General features: G+C 46.7%; 4 protein-coding genes across 4 annotated transcripts; 1 reads left to right on the top strand and 3 right to left on the bottom strand.

Annotated features, from left to right (window-relative positions):
• Positions 1 to 499: 499 nt before the first annotated feature.
• On the bottom strand, positions 500 to 8755 carry BDBG_00257 (calcium channel subunit Cch1). The gene is made up of 6 exons (XM_031719813.1): positions 6223 to 8755; positions 3796 to 6141; positions 3059 to 3725; positions 2231 to 2997; positions 1859 to 2175; positions 500 to 1787 (listed from the first exon to the last, which is right to left on the bottom strand). Exons 1-6 carry the CDS (start codon positions 8011 to 8013, stop codon positions 1145 to 1147), a joined length of 6531 nt encoding a protein of 2176 aa, XP_031575702.1. The 5' UTR covers positions 8014 to 8755; the 3' UTR covers positions 500 to 1144.
• Positions 8756 to 8919: 164 nt separating this feature from the next.
• Positions 8920 to 10903, bottom strand: BDBG_00256 (uncharacterized protein; the record flags this gene model as incomplete). The annotated part of the gene is made up of 3 exons (XM_002628964.2): positions 8920 to 9890; positions 10140 to 10726; positions 10853 to 10903. The coding sequence occupies 3 exons, from the start codon at positions 10901 to 10903 to the stop codon at positions 9326 to 9328; spliced, it is 1203 nt and encodes a 400-aa protein (XP_002629010.1). The 3' UTR covers positions 8920 to 9325.
• A 208-nt stretch (positions 10904 to 11111) lies between these two features.
• Positions 11112 to 14544, top strand: BDBG_00255 (60S ribosomal protein L6). The gene is made up of 3 exons (XM_002628963.2): positions 11112 to 11426; positions 11665 to 12000; positions 12128 to 14544. Exons 1-3 carry the CDS (start codon positions 11301 to 11303, stop codon positions 12278 to 12280), a joined length of 615 nt encoding a protein of 204 aa, XP_002629009.1. The 5' UTR covers positions 11112 to 11300; the 3' UTR covers positions 12281 to 14544.
• On the bottom strand, positions 11490 to 14423 carry BDBG_00254 (sterol desaturase). The gene is made up of 2 exons (XM_031719812.1): positions 13690 to 14423; positions 11490 to 13552 (listed from the first exon to the last, which is right to left on the bottom strand). Exons 1-2 carry the CDS (start codon positions 14170 to 14172, stop codon positions 13031 to 13033), a joined length of 1005 nt encoding a protein of 334 aa, XP_031575701.1. The 5' UTR covers positions 14173 to 14423; the 3' UTR covers positions 11490 to 13030.
• Positions 14545 to 15493: the final 949 nt, after the last annotated feature.

Here is a 15493-nt window from a genome sequence, read left to right as displayed (position 1 = left end):
TTTTTACTTTCTAAAATAAAATACCAAAGCCATTCCTCTATGCTATAAAGACACAACAGGGAAATTATACGAGATGAATGTATTCTTCCATCCGCCTGCCATAAACATGCAAGCATGTAACTGGATGTAAGTGCAATGTAAATGCAAATTAATTATAAATTAAATATTGACAGTTCAAAACCCACTTGCAGAACATATCCAAGAAAGGCCATCACTTCCTTTCCCCTCTGACTTTCAAAAATCCTGATGTAAACAAAAGGAAAGCGCAATGAGCAAAGCTATAATAAGTATAAAGGGGAAGCGGTACTAAAGTAATAAATAAACAAGGAGATGAAAGACGGAGCAAAAAAAGAAAAAAAAAAAAAAGGGGGGGGGGGGCGGGGGGGGGGAAGAGGGGGAGGAAATAAGTAAAAATATACAAATAAAGAACAAGAAAAGGAGAACAAAAATGAGAAGGCCAAAACTATCAAGCAACCGAGACACCGAAATCAAAAAATCAAAAAATCAAAAAAAAAAAAAAAAACACAAAACATGAAAATCCAGCATCCTTCCTTGGCTGCATGCGCATAATTACGTCCTTTCTCAAAAGCCACTTTTTCGTTCCTTTGAAATCTAGAAAACGTTACTAGAACCAATAGCAAAGACAAAAAAAAAGAGGGTAAAGAGAATAGGATGCAAATCAAGGCAAGGCCCGGTCACATCAACTGACATCACCCATATCTAAAATCCAAAATTCGTTTCGACGACAGCTGCCGGCCCAGCCCTTTCTCCAACTTGTCATGTGTATCGTTATTCTGTATGTGTTCCCTAATAAAAAATCGTGTTTGTATACATGTATATGGTGGTATCTCGGTATCTCTGTAGGAGCATTGTTGTCTTATCAAACTCTGCTGGAGAAAATTCTAGAGGAAAAGGAGACGGAAAAAAAAAAGGGGGGCGAACAAAGGAAAATGCATAGAAATGGTATTGTGTGTATAAGGTGTATATATATGTGGGTGCAAGGAAGGGAACGAAATGAGACACGGCAAAGGGAAAGAAAAATGAGGTCAGAAAGCATGATGGATCATGACTAGGATCTTAATAGGTCCAAGTAGATTATGGGGAAATGAAGAAAAATGGTGGAGGACTTTTTTTCTTCGGCGATTTATTCCCGCCCTTGCGGCCGACGCATCGTGAAGCTTCGCCGGATACTTTCGCCCCACGCAGAATTGTCCAGTGACTCCATCACCCCTTGCACGCTGACGGAGCTATCATCGGGTCGATGATTTGTAATATCATCCGGACTAGGTGGGGTGGAACCGTATAGCGCGCGGCTTTGGCGCGGAGACAGCGAGGGGCTTCGACTCACCCACTCATTACCACGTGTTGGAGAGCCTGTGCCTCTTAACATTGGCGAGACATTTGTGTCGATAGAAGGTGGACTGCGCATGTGTCCGCGACCATCCGAACCGCCGGAGGAGCGACTTCGTGCGTCTGGCGAGAGCATGGGAGAAGGGAAGGTTGGATCTGAAAGCTGCGAGTGGCTGCGTTGGCGTTGTTGCTGTTGTTCTTGCTGTTGTTCTTGCTGTTGTTGCTGCAGTTGCTCCTCGTGCTCGCCATCTTCGACGAAGATTTCTGGAACGGCGAATTGTGGTACGGAGACTAGGCGAGAGTCATGATGGGGTTCGAAGCGGCGGCGGAATTTTCGGGACCAGTACAATGTGTCGAAAAACCCAATTACTACACTTCGTCTAACGGCTTCCTCCACGCGCTGCAGACGAGCTCGACGACGGAGGAATTCTTCGAGTCTATAAAGGGAAAGAGATATATGTTAGAAAGTACTATATTTAAGACTCATAGATCAGGGAAGGTGACTTACCTCAAACTCTTACTATCAGTGATCACGTTGTAGTGAGCAAGAATCATGAGGCAAGAAGTAAAGGAAATGCCTTTTTCAGGGTCTGCCGAGACGAGAACTTCTTCATAGAAGGCATTCATTCGAGCGCGTTTTCTGCGGATTTGCTGGACGGGGATGCGATCAATCCTTCGTCTCAACTTGTCCAAGTCGATTCCATCGACAGCTCGAACATATGGCGCTTGATTCGATTCCCTGCGATGGACTTTGCAGTCTTCCACAATGCGGCCAACTGTAAAGTCACCGTCATAGATGCGCATTTCAAATATGCCGGACAGTTCCTACAATTTTGTTAGAACAGGGGCGGGTAAGTAATGTGTACCTGGCTTGACTTACCCCTAATAGCCTTGGAAATGCTTCCTTGGAGATATATCCAGTTCCATCAGGATCGTAGGTAGCCCAGGCCTGTTTAAAGCGCCTGATCTCCTCTCTGCTGATCGCATACAGCCCGCTGCTTCGTTGATAGACATAGGAAAAACTCTCGAAAATGAGCGACACGAAGAGAGATACAAAAATGTACATGCTAACGATATTCCAGGAGATAAACAGGGTACGAGCCCAACCAGCACTGCCGCAGTCGCTCTCGAAGAATTGACCATCAGCTGTGCAGTAAGGTGGTACCATCGTGGCAAAGTCTTCCATTACTTCGTTCCAACCCTCTCCAACACTTGTGCGGAAAAGAAGAATAAGGGCCCTCGGTACGTCTCGGAAATTGATACTGCCAGTTTCCCCTTCTCCAAACTTTGTAAGGCCAAATATCTGGGTGAGGGCAATTGCGTAGACCAGGAAAAGAACGAACCAAGTCGCCAGAAGGTTGCCAATAGCCGTCAGACTAGCAGCAGCAGTTTTGAATAACTGATCGAGCTGGTTGTTCCGAGGTATCATCAGCAAAGCTATAGAGACAAGAAATAGTTTATGGAGCCGTGTGAAGACGATATTCTCGTATCGGACCACCGAGAGCATTGTCGTGACGAAAGTACCAGATACCGAGATGATCGAGTATAGATCCCAAGAACTTCTGCTGAATCGCTGCCAGGTTAAGCCGACAACACGAATGAAAATGTTGGCGATATAGAACATTGTGAAAATCAAGAATAGAATATCTGTAACATATATGAGCGGGCGGCTCCTGAGTGATACTGCGGAAAGGAAGGGAAGCCTTACCTCGAGTTCTGTCCCACCAGACAGATTCAGGATAGAACTCAAGAACCAGGAGAAGTAGATGGCATAACAGAAGTCCAGTAATAAACCTTGACCAGCGTCCATGCTTTTTGACCGCAATTTTGTAACACCACGATTTGATTTTACTGCTATCCTTGTCAATGGATCGCTTGGAGGGGGATATTTGTCGTAGATGTTTGCGTAGTTCGAGCCAAGACCGTTGCTCTGCGGTCAAAAATGCCACCCCTGTCTGTTCAGTGTAGTTTCGCATAAAGACTGAAACAAACAGTGTCAGCACGAAGACGGCGCCGAGCAAGTTGAACACGACAAAGAAGAGTCCATTTTCTTGAGATGCGAGGGGCACAGGTTGTTGATTTACTCCAGTTATTGCCATCGCCTCCCATAGGACACCCGTCCAGCCTTCCTGGGACACAATTTGGAAAAGAATGAAGAGCGATTCGCCGAAGTTGTCGAAGCTGAAATACGGATTCGAAACTACCCGTGGTGCAAGAACATCCCATGCATATGGGGAGCTCATATATTCACCAACACAGTGGTCTAGTGAGCTGTACCCAAAGTCATCATCGTTACATGATTTGAACTGTCCGTTAAAAAGATTCAAGCCGTAGATGGCGAATGGGACGAGGAAACTCATTGAGACGAATGCCGCCTACAAACCCTTCTATAAGCATCGAACCAAATAAGAAAGAAAACGTAGGAGTGGAAAATGTGTAACTTACAGAAATAACCTTCCACCCACCCAATATAATCACAGCATGGAACGTTTCTCTCGCGCTGTCACTGACATTTAGCAACCTCAAAGCTCGCAGAGCTTTGAACGCACCCACAACACGCGATGTAGCAGTAGCGTTAAATATTGCCGATACGACATTAATCCAAAGCGTAATCAGCACGATTCCATCAATGAAGCCCCAAGAGCCTCGAAAGTAAGCATTTGGCGTCCAAAAGAAGCCATCTGCAATAACTTTGATCACTGCCTCGATCGTGAAAATAATTGCAAAAGCCAGATCCGTCCAAACGAACCAGTTACTGAGACCAGGTTTATGGGTTTGGAGGTAATTGCGCTGATAAAGGGGCGTGGCAATGCAAGCAAGCAAGACCATAGCGACAATCGCGGCATAAATGAACGCTGAAAATGTATACCATACTGGCTTGTATGGATCTATTCCTTCGATACGACTGCTCCCTCGACCCGGTCCAACGATGCGCTGGCAGAATCGTCGTAGTGGATTCGTGGGCTTGAAGATATACAATGATACATTATAATTAGGATATTTTTGGAGATATTGGCGTTGAGCTCGCTTCCGCTGTTCGGACGCAGAAAGAACTTCCTTAGCCATCGCAGTTGGATCCGAATCGTCATAAACTTTGGAAAACTTCAGTTTTGAATAAAAGGGATTAGGCTCTCGGTTCATAATTCGGTTTTTAAATGAGCTGAAAAAGTTCGTAACGCCGTTTTTATGTTCAGGATGACCGGGTTGAATTTCCGTTGGTTGGATGTCTGCAGGTGGTGATCGTGGTTGCTCATCGAGAAACTCGTTTACGACAGCATCCTTCAGTAACATTTCAAGCGCCGCAGGCCCATGATCGAGCGGGTCTCGGAATCGAGAATTGCGACCAAGTCTGAATATAGTTGACAGCGAAAGATTGCCCTGAGAAGACCCACTAAGCTGCTTCTGCTGTAGAAACGCCTTCACCTGCTGAATTCGCTTCTCATCCTCAGACACATCGAAACTCTCCTGGATGACAGCAATGAACATGTTTAAGACCACAAAGTTAGCCAGAATGAACCACATGATGACGAATATTGCCGAGATCCAAGCTGTATTCCACGGATAGGTAGATTCGACCGCCGAATATAATATAGCCGTCCAGTTCTCGCTGGAGAGTATTTGATACATTCCTAGAAACGAGTTGTAGATGTCGAAAAAAGTAATTTGAATCTCGTTGCCTCCTATATCCTCTGAAGGTATCTGGCCCCGAAATAACTGAACGGCGAATATTGACGCCAAAAAGGTAATGAGAAACACGAATATGATGAGATTGAGTAAACCAACTACGTTTTTGAAAACCGTCTTGATCAAATCGCTCATCACGGAAAATGCAAGAACGATGCGATATATACGCAATACCTGGAATATTGATAGCGCAGCATACGTGCGGCCGGAATAGCGTATTGGCGGTATTATAATGATGCAGGTAATTATCGCGAGCGCCAAATCGACCCAGTTACGGGCACCTTTAAAGAAGTTCCTCCAGTCTGACGCAAATCGTAGGAATATTTCAGCGGCAAGAATAATGGTGACGAGTATTTCCGTCCTGTCGATAAGTTTTCGCCGGTGAGGCCCCATGGAAGAGCTCCTGAGACCCTGAACCACAAGACCGAAGGTAATCACAGCAATCCATAGCCAGTATGTTCGATCGTATAAAAGTTTCAGTCCACGTAGTTTGCGAGGAGTATCGTCCTCGAACTCTCTCTCGTCTATATGCTCGCTGGTAAACGCGCTGCGCTTGCTTTCTTCCCGAATAACTTGGAATGACGAGGTGATGACAGCAACTAACAAGTTGACAAGCCACAAACTCAGGACTATGAATCCGAAGACGAAAAACAAAGCAGCGGCAAGGTAGTCAGTGTCGGTCATATAGTAAAGGATGTCGGTAAAAGTGTTCGAGCTCATTACTACGAAAACGAGCTGCAGGGAATGAGCAACATCGTCAAAGCTGATAGTTCCACCATATGGATTGCTGCCTTGTACACAGAGAGAGCCCTCAGGGCAGAGGTAACCCTTCGGGGCGGCCGCGCCGGCTGTCCCATCAGGCAAAACCCAAGGCTTGCTCGCACCAGTGCCAAGCTCACGATACCCTCCACAGAATTGGACGTTATCGGGCGCAGCATTCAGTGTGAAGTTGCTTTGGTTCTCAGGATCAACCCAGACGCAAGTCCGGCGCATGCTGGACTTGAAGCTTTGGACGCCGACAATGGCAAACAGGAGCCAGAAAAAGCTAATGAGAAAAGCAACATGGACGAGTAGAGGGGCGGCTTTTTTCAAACTTCGGAAGATGACCTAGAAATTTTTAAATAGAACATGAGCTGAGGCCGTAGTTTGTATATATAATAAAACACATTTGAAAGATGTAAAACCTACGGAAGTACCACTGGTGAGACCCAAAAGCCTCAAAATGCGAAGGCAGCTCAGCATTCGAAATACGTAAAGATGGTGTTGCGACTCGAGAGATAGGTTTGATAACACAAACGATATCCAATATGATACAACAGCAAGGAAATCTATCCTGGTGAAGGAATGACGGAAAAACGCACGCCGCGCAAGACGATATCGCTGCAGGGAACTAGAATGCCCGGATCGGTCTGCGGTATTTTGAGCACCCGTGAACGACCTTAGTACGGATATTTGAGGTTCGGTCGGGTTGCCGGATTTCCTTGTGGATAACCCTCGCTGTGGCATCAAGAGATCCTTCCCTTTTGCGACCAAAGCTTTTCTTAAACCCAACGATCGATCCAAAGTACTATATTCATCGGCGTTGAACATAAGTCCAGATACAATGATCCTCGCGCTGATCTCGAGTGTATATATGAGAAAAAGAACGAGGAACGCGTAGTCGAAAGCAGGAGTGCCCCAACGACTCCCCCGTTCGCCTTTGTATACCGAAGATTCAATAGCTAGAAGTATGGTCTGGATGATAATGAGGATGAGAATTATCGGTTCTACCGCAGGGTGGATGAGGATTTCCAGCAACCCTCTCCGCAGTTTACTGTTCGGAGAAAAGATACCCAACGAATTGCCCTTGAGCGGGTTTTCCTCCGTTTGGTAGGCATCTGGGTCTCGCAGTTTAGAGAAAAGCGACGGGCGCTTTTCTGGTGGGTAACCATCGTCTAAACCCGGCGTTGATATGTCATGAGCATACTCTGTCATTGCGGGTAGTGACGGTGGAGCTTCAAGGCGAGCCTGCTTAAGCGACGATTTGTGCCGAAGCGTCTGGTCCACAATCTCCGGTTCATTACTGATATTAACCACACGCTGCGACATCATTCTCATCATCGAGCCAGCTCTTGACAACGCAGAATTGGGAGCTGGCGCAAGCTGCCGCGACCGGCGACCTGGTCGATTCCGACCGCCGGAGCCACTCCGCATCCTACTATTCCCTTCTTCCGAGTGTGGTAGGTCATCGACTAGATGCGGCCCAACGGCCGTCCGCTCGCTTGCGAAATGCACGCTCGGCCTGTCATGTCGCTGGCCATGTGAAATGGAGGCACCATCAATGGGTTGTTGATACCTCCGGTCCGTAAGAGGCGTTGTGTCATTTTCGTTCGTATCAATAGGCGACATGTAATTTTCCTCGTCAATGGGGGTCTGGCTGCCCATATAGGGGAACGGAGTCGAGTCATCGGAGTGCCTCACATGTGCTTGGTAAGAGCGCTGTGGACCTGAATCCCGACCCGAGAAATGTATCGTTGCTGGTCCATCAAAGCTCAATCCAACAGAGCCTATAGCTTCCTGAAAACTGTGATGGGCGCCAGCAGAGAACTCTTGGCCTCCATCGGCAAGGGATATGGGGGAATTATGGTGCAGATGATCGCTGGACAAATTGACCGTATGAAAAGTATCCATCCCACTCCGCTCGCGCGGACTTGGGGAATCCTCCGCTATCCGTTCATATCTCCTCCCAATACCCCTGCGCCCTATTATCGACGTTCTCCGGACAGGAAATCCCTCGCGACCTGCAGTGCTGCTGCTGCTGCTAGTTCTTCTGCGTCGCCGGTCTGGTACACCTGCTGTCGCAATATCCGGAGGTCTTGAGAGGTCTTGCAAGGGGATCGACTGGTCAACGGGAGAAGGCCCGGGTCCATAATTCCGCGGGTCGTAGCCGTTGTCGTTGTTATTGTTGTCCTTGTTGTTGTTGTTGTTCGGCGACGCCATGCTGATTGGCGTTGGCTATCGGAAGGCGGACATCTCAAAATGCAAACGACGCAACAACATAGAAGACCCCAATAAACAGCTCAATCTGGATATATATACTGTCGCAGTGTGCCGCCACTGCCTCTGCGCGCAAAATGAGCAGAAACGCAAGTTGTTCCGTTCACGAAAAGCAACGCTCGAGCACAGTTATGTGGGGGAGGGACGATATCAACCAACGTGGTATCTATTAGTGGGCGTGTCTATCGGCGGCTTGTATCTTGCGGCGAGGAGGAGGAGGAGGAGCGGTACTCTTGTTCCTAATTAACGGCACGATAGAATTCTCATTGACGTATTATTCGTTTAGTCTTGCCTCATGATATTCTCCTGGATTGTCGTCTGTTGGCAGCTCCGTGAGAATGGGGCCGGCGAGTTTATGAGGGTTCAGGTCCAAGGTCCATGCAATAATACGGTACCTCTGTAATAATTCATACACAGCTGAACGAACAAGTTGGCGCGGAGCTCCGAGACCGCATTACAGCGTATCCACAGTAATATAAGTGTCAAGCGCAAGCCAGGGGTAACAACAATAATGTGTCTCGAATACGGCGTCACAAGCTTCTTGCTGGACTCTGCAGCGCCAAGGTTAACTGGTGTGGTTCAACTGTTGGGCTGGCATACGCAGTAGTGCAAATATTCGCAGTTTCTCGGGCTAGACAGACATGGCAGATCTGACTGTGGCTTTACACAACTCCTGGAGGCTGTACTCCGTAGCGGCGCTGACGGGCCGTCTAGCGGGAAACGGGGATCCACGTAATAATATTCTTGGATTGTTGGATTTTTACGGAATCCAATAATTCCCATTTGTTGGTAGTTTATCCATGGTTCTCATTAGCAGTGTTATAGTGTAGAAAGATATATTTTAAGAACGATTTTTTGATATAGTACTCCGTATATATGATACTATTAAAATATACTGCTCATACATGCTCACGATATAGAGAAAATAATTCATAATGTGATTATACTCATTTTCTATAGCTGTAATAATAATTGAATGTAAAGATATAAGATGATGAAGTGGCTCACTTGCTTGTGTGACTTGCTCACTTGTGGATTACATTAATCAGTCTTGTGCAGAGTGCCTCCACAAGCCAGTAGCCCTGACGATTCCTGAAACGTGGTTCCCGGGAAATTTCGGTAGCAGGCAACATTAGGATCGCAATCGTTTCTCTCCTTTTTGTGAGACAAGATCTGTATGAGGAGGTGAGAAGTAGCGTGCTGTATCATTTAGATGTATTAAAAATTCCTAAGATATCGCTAGCTTCATAGATCCCTAATCTGTCTCCATCTTGTCTTGGCAATCCTGCTCCTTCTCTTCAACATATCTCTTGACGCCTTCCAGAAATGCGCGAACAGCATCTCCTCCTCCAAGCGGGACCCCACCACGACGCATAAAACCGTCGTTTTCCACTGGGATCTTCAGCGCATCACTGATACTGGGTAGCCCACCATCGCGCAATGCCACAGTAAGGCTACCAAGGCTCTGTGTAAATTGCGGCGATCGTAGAACCCTCTTAAGTATATCTCGTTTTTGTTCGAGAGTCAAAGCCTGCAATGCGTCTTTTACAGGTCCAGAGTCCGGATCCATATTACTGGGTATTTCAAGGTTCGATTGCGCAAGAAGTAAGAGGGACGTAGGAAGAAAGCTAAGGAGATGGTCGACCGTTTCGGAGTCCGCTGATTCAATGAACGGAAGCGTTGAAGATGGGGGAAGTAGCTCTGAGAGTGTTGTGAATGGGTCTTCGGCTGCTTCTGACCCTGACTGTTGGTTTCCTTGCTGCTGGAGGGACCTGAGGAGGTTTTGGATAACCGAGGATGGATCTGACGACGCAGTAGCGCTTTTCATGGTAGTTAGCGCCCGAACAAACATATATACCACAACAGCGAAGTTGCAGGAAGGTAAAGAGATCGAGATATAATGTTTAAATTTTGCTGCTTTAGCCATGAAAATGACATCTGCGTAATTACATAATGGTATGGATCGCATTGTGCACAGCATGAACCACTCCATTTGTTTTTTGCTTGTCCGTTTTGTTTCTTGTGTTTTGTAAACATGTCCGATCATAATTGCGGAAAGTTGTACCTACGCTCTTCCACCGTCCGCTCCGCCCTCCCTCGACTCTTGGCCTTCTTCACGTATATCTCCTCCAGTAGCTCCCGGTCCCGCGCCGCCGCTGCCACCTGCTCGATGGATTGGGTTGTGGTCTGCGCCTTCAACATCCTCCATGGTTTCATCATCGTCACCCCCGTTGCCACCATCATTATCCCCGGGAATGTTAGCAATGGCATGACGAACATCGATGTCCTCGCCTTGCAGCAAAGCGTTCACGATCCGTCCTAGTTCTAGATCCCTTGCGCTAAACCAAGCCGGGTTGCCGTTTGAATGTTGGCTTTTTGATTGTAGCCAGAACAGGTGTCTTTGCGAGCTGGAAGAGAATTTCAAAGCATATACTCTTCCATTGGTAGGTCTGTCGGTGTTGGAGGGGTTTTCCGCGCTGGTGAGTTTGTAGGGGGTGAAAGTGCCATCGGATGGGACCATGACAAGATCTAACTCGGGTTCATCGAGCGAAGCAGAGCGTCGACGCCAACAAAAATGTACCAGGTCATCTTCTGAGTACAGGTAAATGTACCCTGGAGCTGGCTGTGGTTTTACTCTAGGGGGAGAAACGGAGGCCTATATTGGGTAGTAGGCTGTCAGATATTTATACCTCAGGCGATGTACATCATGGTTAAGGCCTTAAAGTCGAAGGGCTATTGAAGAGAAGTTTGAATAAGCTAGACAGACGATGAAGCGACTTACATCAAGCTCGCAGAGGCCTGCTTTGAATGTGATGATAGGTGCTATCGACATGGCTACTAGATGTGTTTTCGTGGGAAACCAGGAATCAAAGATACTACTACTGTGTATGCAGAGACGGTTGCAGGGTTGAGACGGAGCAGCTACCTGCGAGGGCGATGCTACTGACGTCGGTTTTTGATGTTGTGTTGATGATGCTTGATAAGTGACCTGGAAAAGGTTCCGAGTCAGGTGGTTTGGCCCAGACACTCCAGCTCCGGATTGGCACTAGCGCATTCGGCTAATCGGTAGGGCAAGGGATCCCACAAAAACACCACGTCTATACATACACCACGGCCACCCGTAAGCCAGACGACGAACGACCCTGACAACACCCACCGACCGTCGACAACTTGGACCTCCTCCGACCTCCAATTTTCTTCTTTCCCACATCTTCGTCACAATAGCCAATATGTCGGCGACTTTGGACTCAAAGTCTGTTGGCCAGACGAAGAAGTTTGGAAAGGGCGAGAGGACCATCCCCGCCCAAAAGGCACAGAAGTGGTATCCCACTGAGGATGAATGCCAGCCGAAGAAAGTCAGTATCCCTTTTATCGCCTTTACTACTGCTACCAGAATATTCATCTGCCCGGGAAATTAGTGGGGTTGTTGGGAAGCATTGCTTCAATATCCGCAGATTGTGTATGAAGGGATTTGATAGGCCTTTTGATCGATACACACACGCACAATTTCGCGATCTCGCGCACATCAAAAATTTCAATCTCAAAGCCTTTTCACAGTTCGGACAAAACTGACAAAATGGATATCAAAAACAGGTCCGCAAGACAATCCACCCCGCTAAGCCGCGGCCCAGTCTTCAACCCGGCACCATCCTCATCCTCCTCGCTGGTCGTTTCCGCGGCAAGCGTGTCGTCCTCCTCAAGCACCTCCCCCAGGGTGTCCTCCTCGTTACCGGTCCCTTCAAACTAAATGGCGTTCCTCTCCGGAGAGTAAACGCCAGATACGTCATTGCCACAAGCGCAAAGGTCGATCTCAAGGGCATTGACGACAAGGTTTTGGAAAAGGCCTCCGAATCCGACTACTTCACCCGGGAGAAGAAGGCGGAGAAGAAGGGAGAGGAAGCTTTCTTCAAGCAGGGAGAGAAGCCCGAGGTACGTGTCTGTGTTGGGATCTACCCCTTTTTCGCCATGGCCAAATTTTTTTTTCTCCTCTTCGGCATGTTATTGTGCGGGTATGCGCGGATGTATTGGTTGCTAATATATTTCACGATTGAAACAGAAGAAGAAGGTTGTTTCCGCCCGTGCCAACGACCAAAAAGCCGTAGACCAACCCCTTTTGGCCACCATCAAAAAGGAGCAGTTCCTTGCCAGCTACCTCTCCTCCAGTTTCAGTCTGCGGAACGGTGACAAGCCGCACGAAATGAAGTGGTAAACTGGCTGGTTGTCGAATGGGGGAAAATTGAAATAGAAAGAAATCGGGAGCGGGTTTTTTTTTTCTTTTTCTAATCCATTTACGTCTTGTCTTGCGCGGGCTTTTTTTTTTAAACATTGGGGGAAAAATCATTTTGCTCTTTCGGAGAAACAAAAGAAGGGAAAAAAATATGAAAATATACACCAAAACTTTCCACGAAGGTTCTTCTTTTCAATGAGATAATGTACAATCACCATGGCCATGGCGATTCTTTCCCACTATTAATTTAGTGGTTTTTCATCGAAAAATCCCTTTATTCCGTTTTGATGAGCCCCTCCTTTTAATTCTGCAAAGGCATTCTTTAGTACCCGCCGCTTGCAATACAATACCTTTTCCCTCGAAGCTCCGTGATTTTTTTGCTACTGGGAGGACTGATTCCCTTTTGCTTGTTTAGTTTAGCATGTTATCTCATTAACTATCATATTCGCAGGTTCTCGCATTTCCCAGATTACCTCCGTTCCCATATCCAAAAACCGGAGAGGTATATACGTACACATCGACATCGACAAAGCCCAGCCCCCGGAATCAACACTCCTGATATTTTGCGTCCGCGGCCAAAATTCACATAGAATAAATGTACTCCCTGAACTTCTCACCGGAAAACAAAATATCTCGAACGCAATGACGTTTAAACATCCCTGATAGTACATCTTCCCACCCTCGCATGCACAGGAAAAGGCAAAAAGACAAAAAGAAAAGAAAATACCTCAATTACGAATCCACCGGGCCTCGGCCCCGATTTCGTAGCCCCCTAACCTTCCGCTTCGGCTCCTCAAGCGCCACATCAAGAACGTCCTCGATATCGACTTCATGCTCTTCGTCGTCTCCCTCACCCTGAGACCCAGTGTGGCCCACCGTAGTCCCGCATATCCAGTCCACGGCCCCCCACGACCCGTAGTTGCCACGGCCTTTGCTCAGGAGGTGGAGATCGGCCCTGCGAGCGACGCCGCCAATGAAGAAACTGGTGGGCATGATGCTGTAGCCGGAGTGAGAGAAGGTTTCTTCGAGGGAAATGAAAGCGAGGAAGATGAGGTAGGTGAGCAGGTGGAAGCGGAGGGTGGCGGCGGGGAGGAATGCGGGTATGAAGCGGTAGAGGAGGTAGGCGAGGGGATGGTCGTAATGCGCTGTTAGTGGGTCAGGGCTACGGAGCGAGTGGTACCATTCGTCATGGCACTTTGCGACGTAGGCTGATGGAGAGTGGAGGATGTATCGGTGTATGACGTATTGGAGGACCTATTTGTTATTAGCACCATTTCAAGCGATTAGTTCCATGTTTCCTTTGGTCTTGGTTTCCCCCAAGTACTTGACTCTTGGGCCTGATTATCTGTAATAAGGGGAATTAGGTATTTAGTCTCATATATACTCCGTACCTCTCTCCCTACAAGCCCCAACGCCAAGTCCTTCAGAACATCCCACGGCAAAGGCAGCCTCGCCGCCACCCTTATCGCGCTCTTCACTCGGAGCACTTTCGTTAGTACCGCCTCCACAAGCCCCTGCAGAAAAATGCTCATTAACAGATTAAACACCGCCCAACCCGCAACCTTCAGCGCTCGTTTCCAGCACCTCTTCCCCTTCTTTGCCGCCGGGAGGTCCTGGATACCTTGCGCCTTTATCACTCCCGCAGCAGACGGAAATAGCAAATTGAAGAGGAAAAATAGCGCGGACGGAACTAGATATAGTAATAGGCGGACAGCACACGTTCCTACAATTTCAACCTTTAACGGGGGGCTTGACAGGACCAGCGTGATCCATGTGATGTAGAAGAAGATGATGTTGAGGCTTGTGTTGTAGGAGGACATGGCGGGGATGAGGAGGTAGGAGAGCACCGGGATGGAGAGGAGGAGGTCCAACATTTTCGGAGTTTTTTAAGGTACAAAACGAATATAATGATAAAATTTTACACATAACTATGCATATTTTTCAAATTATATAATATATTCTAAAGGCAATTGGAGGAAGATTTCTGGCTTTTTTTAATTGTCGCGCGTATGTTTTGTGAATGTGGCTGGTGGATTCCAAGATTATTTATTTTGGCCTCGATGTCATTCCTGCTTATTTATTTCAAGTGCTTGGCTTAGTTACTAGTGTAACTAGGAGGATCAACGTTGTCTGTCAGTCTTGGCAGTTCAAAACAATGATACAAATCTGATATACTTTGATAATGATTTATTATTCTGTCTGCTCTGTTGAATGAAGCTGTGCTGATTTCTGAATTTAGCAATATATACAGAGGATCCTATCACTAAGAATTTAAGTTGTAACTCTGTTCCCAGCATAAAGTATTTTCATTTCCTCTCTTAATCAGAGTTTTAAGGGGGTTAGTGCCTGTTGTGCGTGAATACACCAGCTCTAAAAGTAGCCTAATACATATGTCTCTGTAGGTCGGGCTGGGCTAGGGCTGGAGTAGGACATGCCATTTTTTTTTATCTCATTTTATATTGTATAACTATGTGTATTAAGACACACTCCAAAAACAAGAAAAAAAGTAATTCAGTATGAATTACAAACCCACAAACAGCCCTCACACAGTGTTTACTCCAAACAGTGCAGCTTTGAATACCTACCTATCTATTTTCCAGGGGAAAAAGGCAAGAGTGAAGCTTTTGTAAAAAGCTGATATTCAACGAATTACTTGCTTTGTCCAAGAGCTCATCTCCCTCTTTTTACCTGCAACCACAGAGTAGCGCTGATAAGCCTTGGAGAAGACTCACTGAAGGTGGATCGGTTCTCTCTCTACCTTGCCTGAGCTTTTGATATGCTGAGTAAATTATCAGTGTATAATAATGTTTCCTCAGAGCTGAAGTGTTTATACACGTATGCTTGTATCATATCATATCGAATTTATTTTGCCGAGAAAATCACCCCCCTCCTTTTAAGGTAAGGCAGTCCAGTTGGGGGCAATTCAGTGATCTCTGTACTAGTAATATTTCCTGCTCTTCTTCTCAAGTATGCATGTAACAAGTGCTATGTTTATATGGCCAAATTTATCATGCGCTCGATTTTGCTAGGCCGTCAATGATTCATTGCGGGGTATGGAGGTATTAACGTACTGATAAGATAACTAGCTATTATTATTGGTGTTTTGTGTGCAACACCCTTTTCTGGAGAGTGAGTTACACAATACATATATATGGATTCGTAAACTAGTTAGCGTCTTAGCGGCAAAGCTTAATA

Source organism: Blastomyces gilchristii, assembly GCF_000003855.2.
Source record: "Blastomyces gilchristii SLH14081 genomic scaffold supercont1.1, whole genome shotgun sequence".
Classification (NCBI taxonomy): domain Eukaryota; kingdom Fungi; phylum Ascomycota; class Eurotiomycetes; order Onygenales; family Ajellomycetaceae; genus Blastomyces; species Blastomyces gilchristii.
The sequence above is the reverse complement of the archived record's forward strand: the minus strand, read 5'-3'. Positions and strand labels throughout refer to the sequence as shown.

Excerpts from the sequence above, each read along its gene's own strand:
- BDBG_00257 (XM_031719813.1), bottom strand. The coding sequence starts at position 8,013 with ATGGCGTCGCCGAACAACAACAACAACAAGGACAACAATAACAACGAC. Across the intron at positions 2,998-3,058 it reads CTGGTGGGACAGAACTCGAG|ATATTCTATTCTTGATTTTC; the intron begins GTAAGGCTTCCC and ends TATATGTTACAG. Across the intron at positions 2,176-2,230 it reads CATTTCCAAGGCTATTAGGG|GAACTGTCCGGCATATTTGA; the intron begins GTAAGTCAAGCC and ends ACAAAATTGTAG.
- BDBG_00255 (XM_002628963.2), top strand. The coding sequence starts at position 11,301 with ATGTCGGCGACTTTGGACTCAAAGTCTGTTGGCCAGACGAAGAAGTTT. Across the intron at positions 11,427-11,664 it reads ATGAATGCCAGCCGAAGAAA|GTCCGCAAGACAATCCACCC; the intron begins GTCAGTATCCCT and ends TATCAAAAACAG. Across the intron at positions 12,001-12,127 it reads AGCAGGGAGAGAAGCCCGAG|AAGAAGAAGGTTGTTTCCGC; the intron begins GTACGTGTCTGT and ends CGATTGAAACAG.
- BDBG_00254 (XM_031719812.1), bottom strand. The coding sequence starts at position 14,172 with ATGTTGGACCTCCTCCTCTCCATCCCGGTGCTCTCCTACCTCCTCATC. Across the intron at positions 13,553-13,689 it reads TGGGGCTTGTAGGGAGAGAG|GTCCTCCAATACGTCATACA; the intron begins GTACGGAGTATA and ends AATAACAAATAG.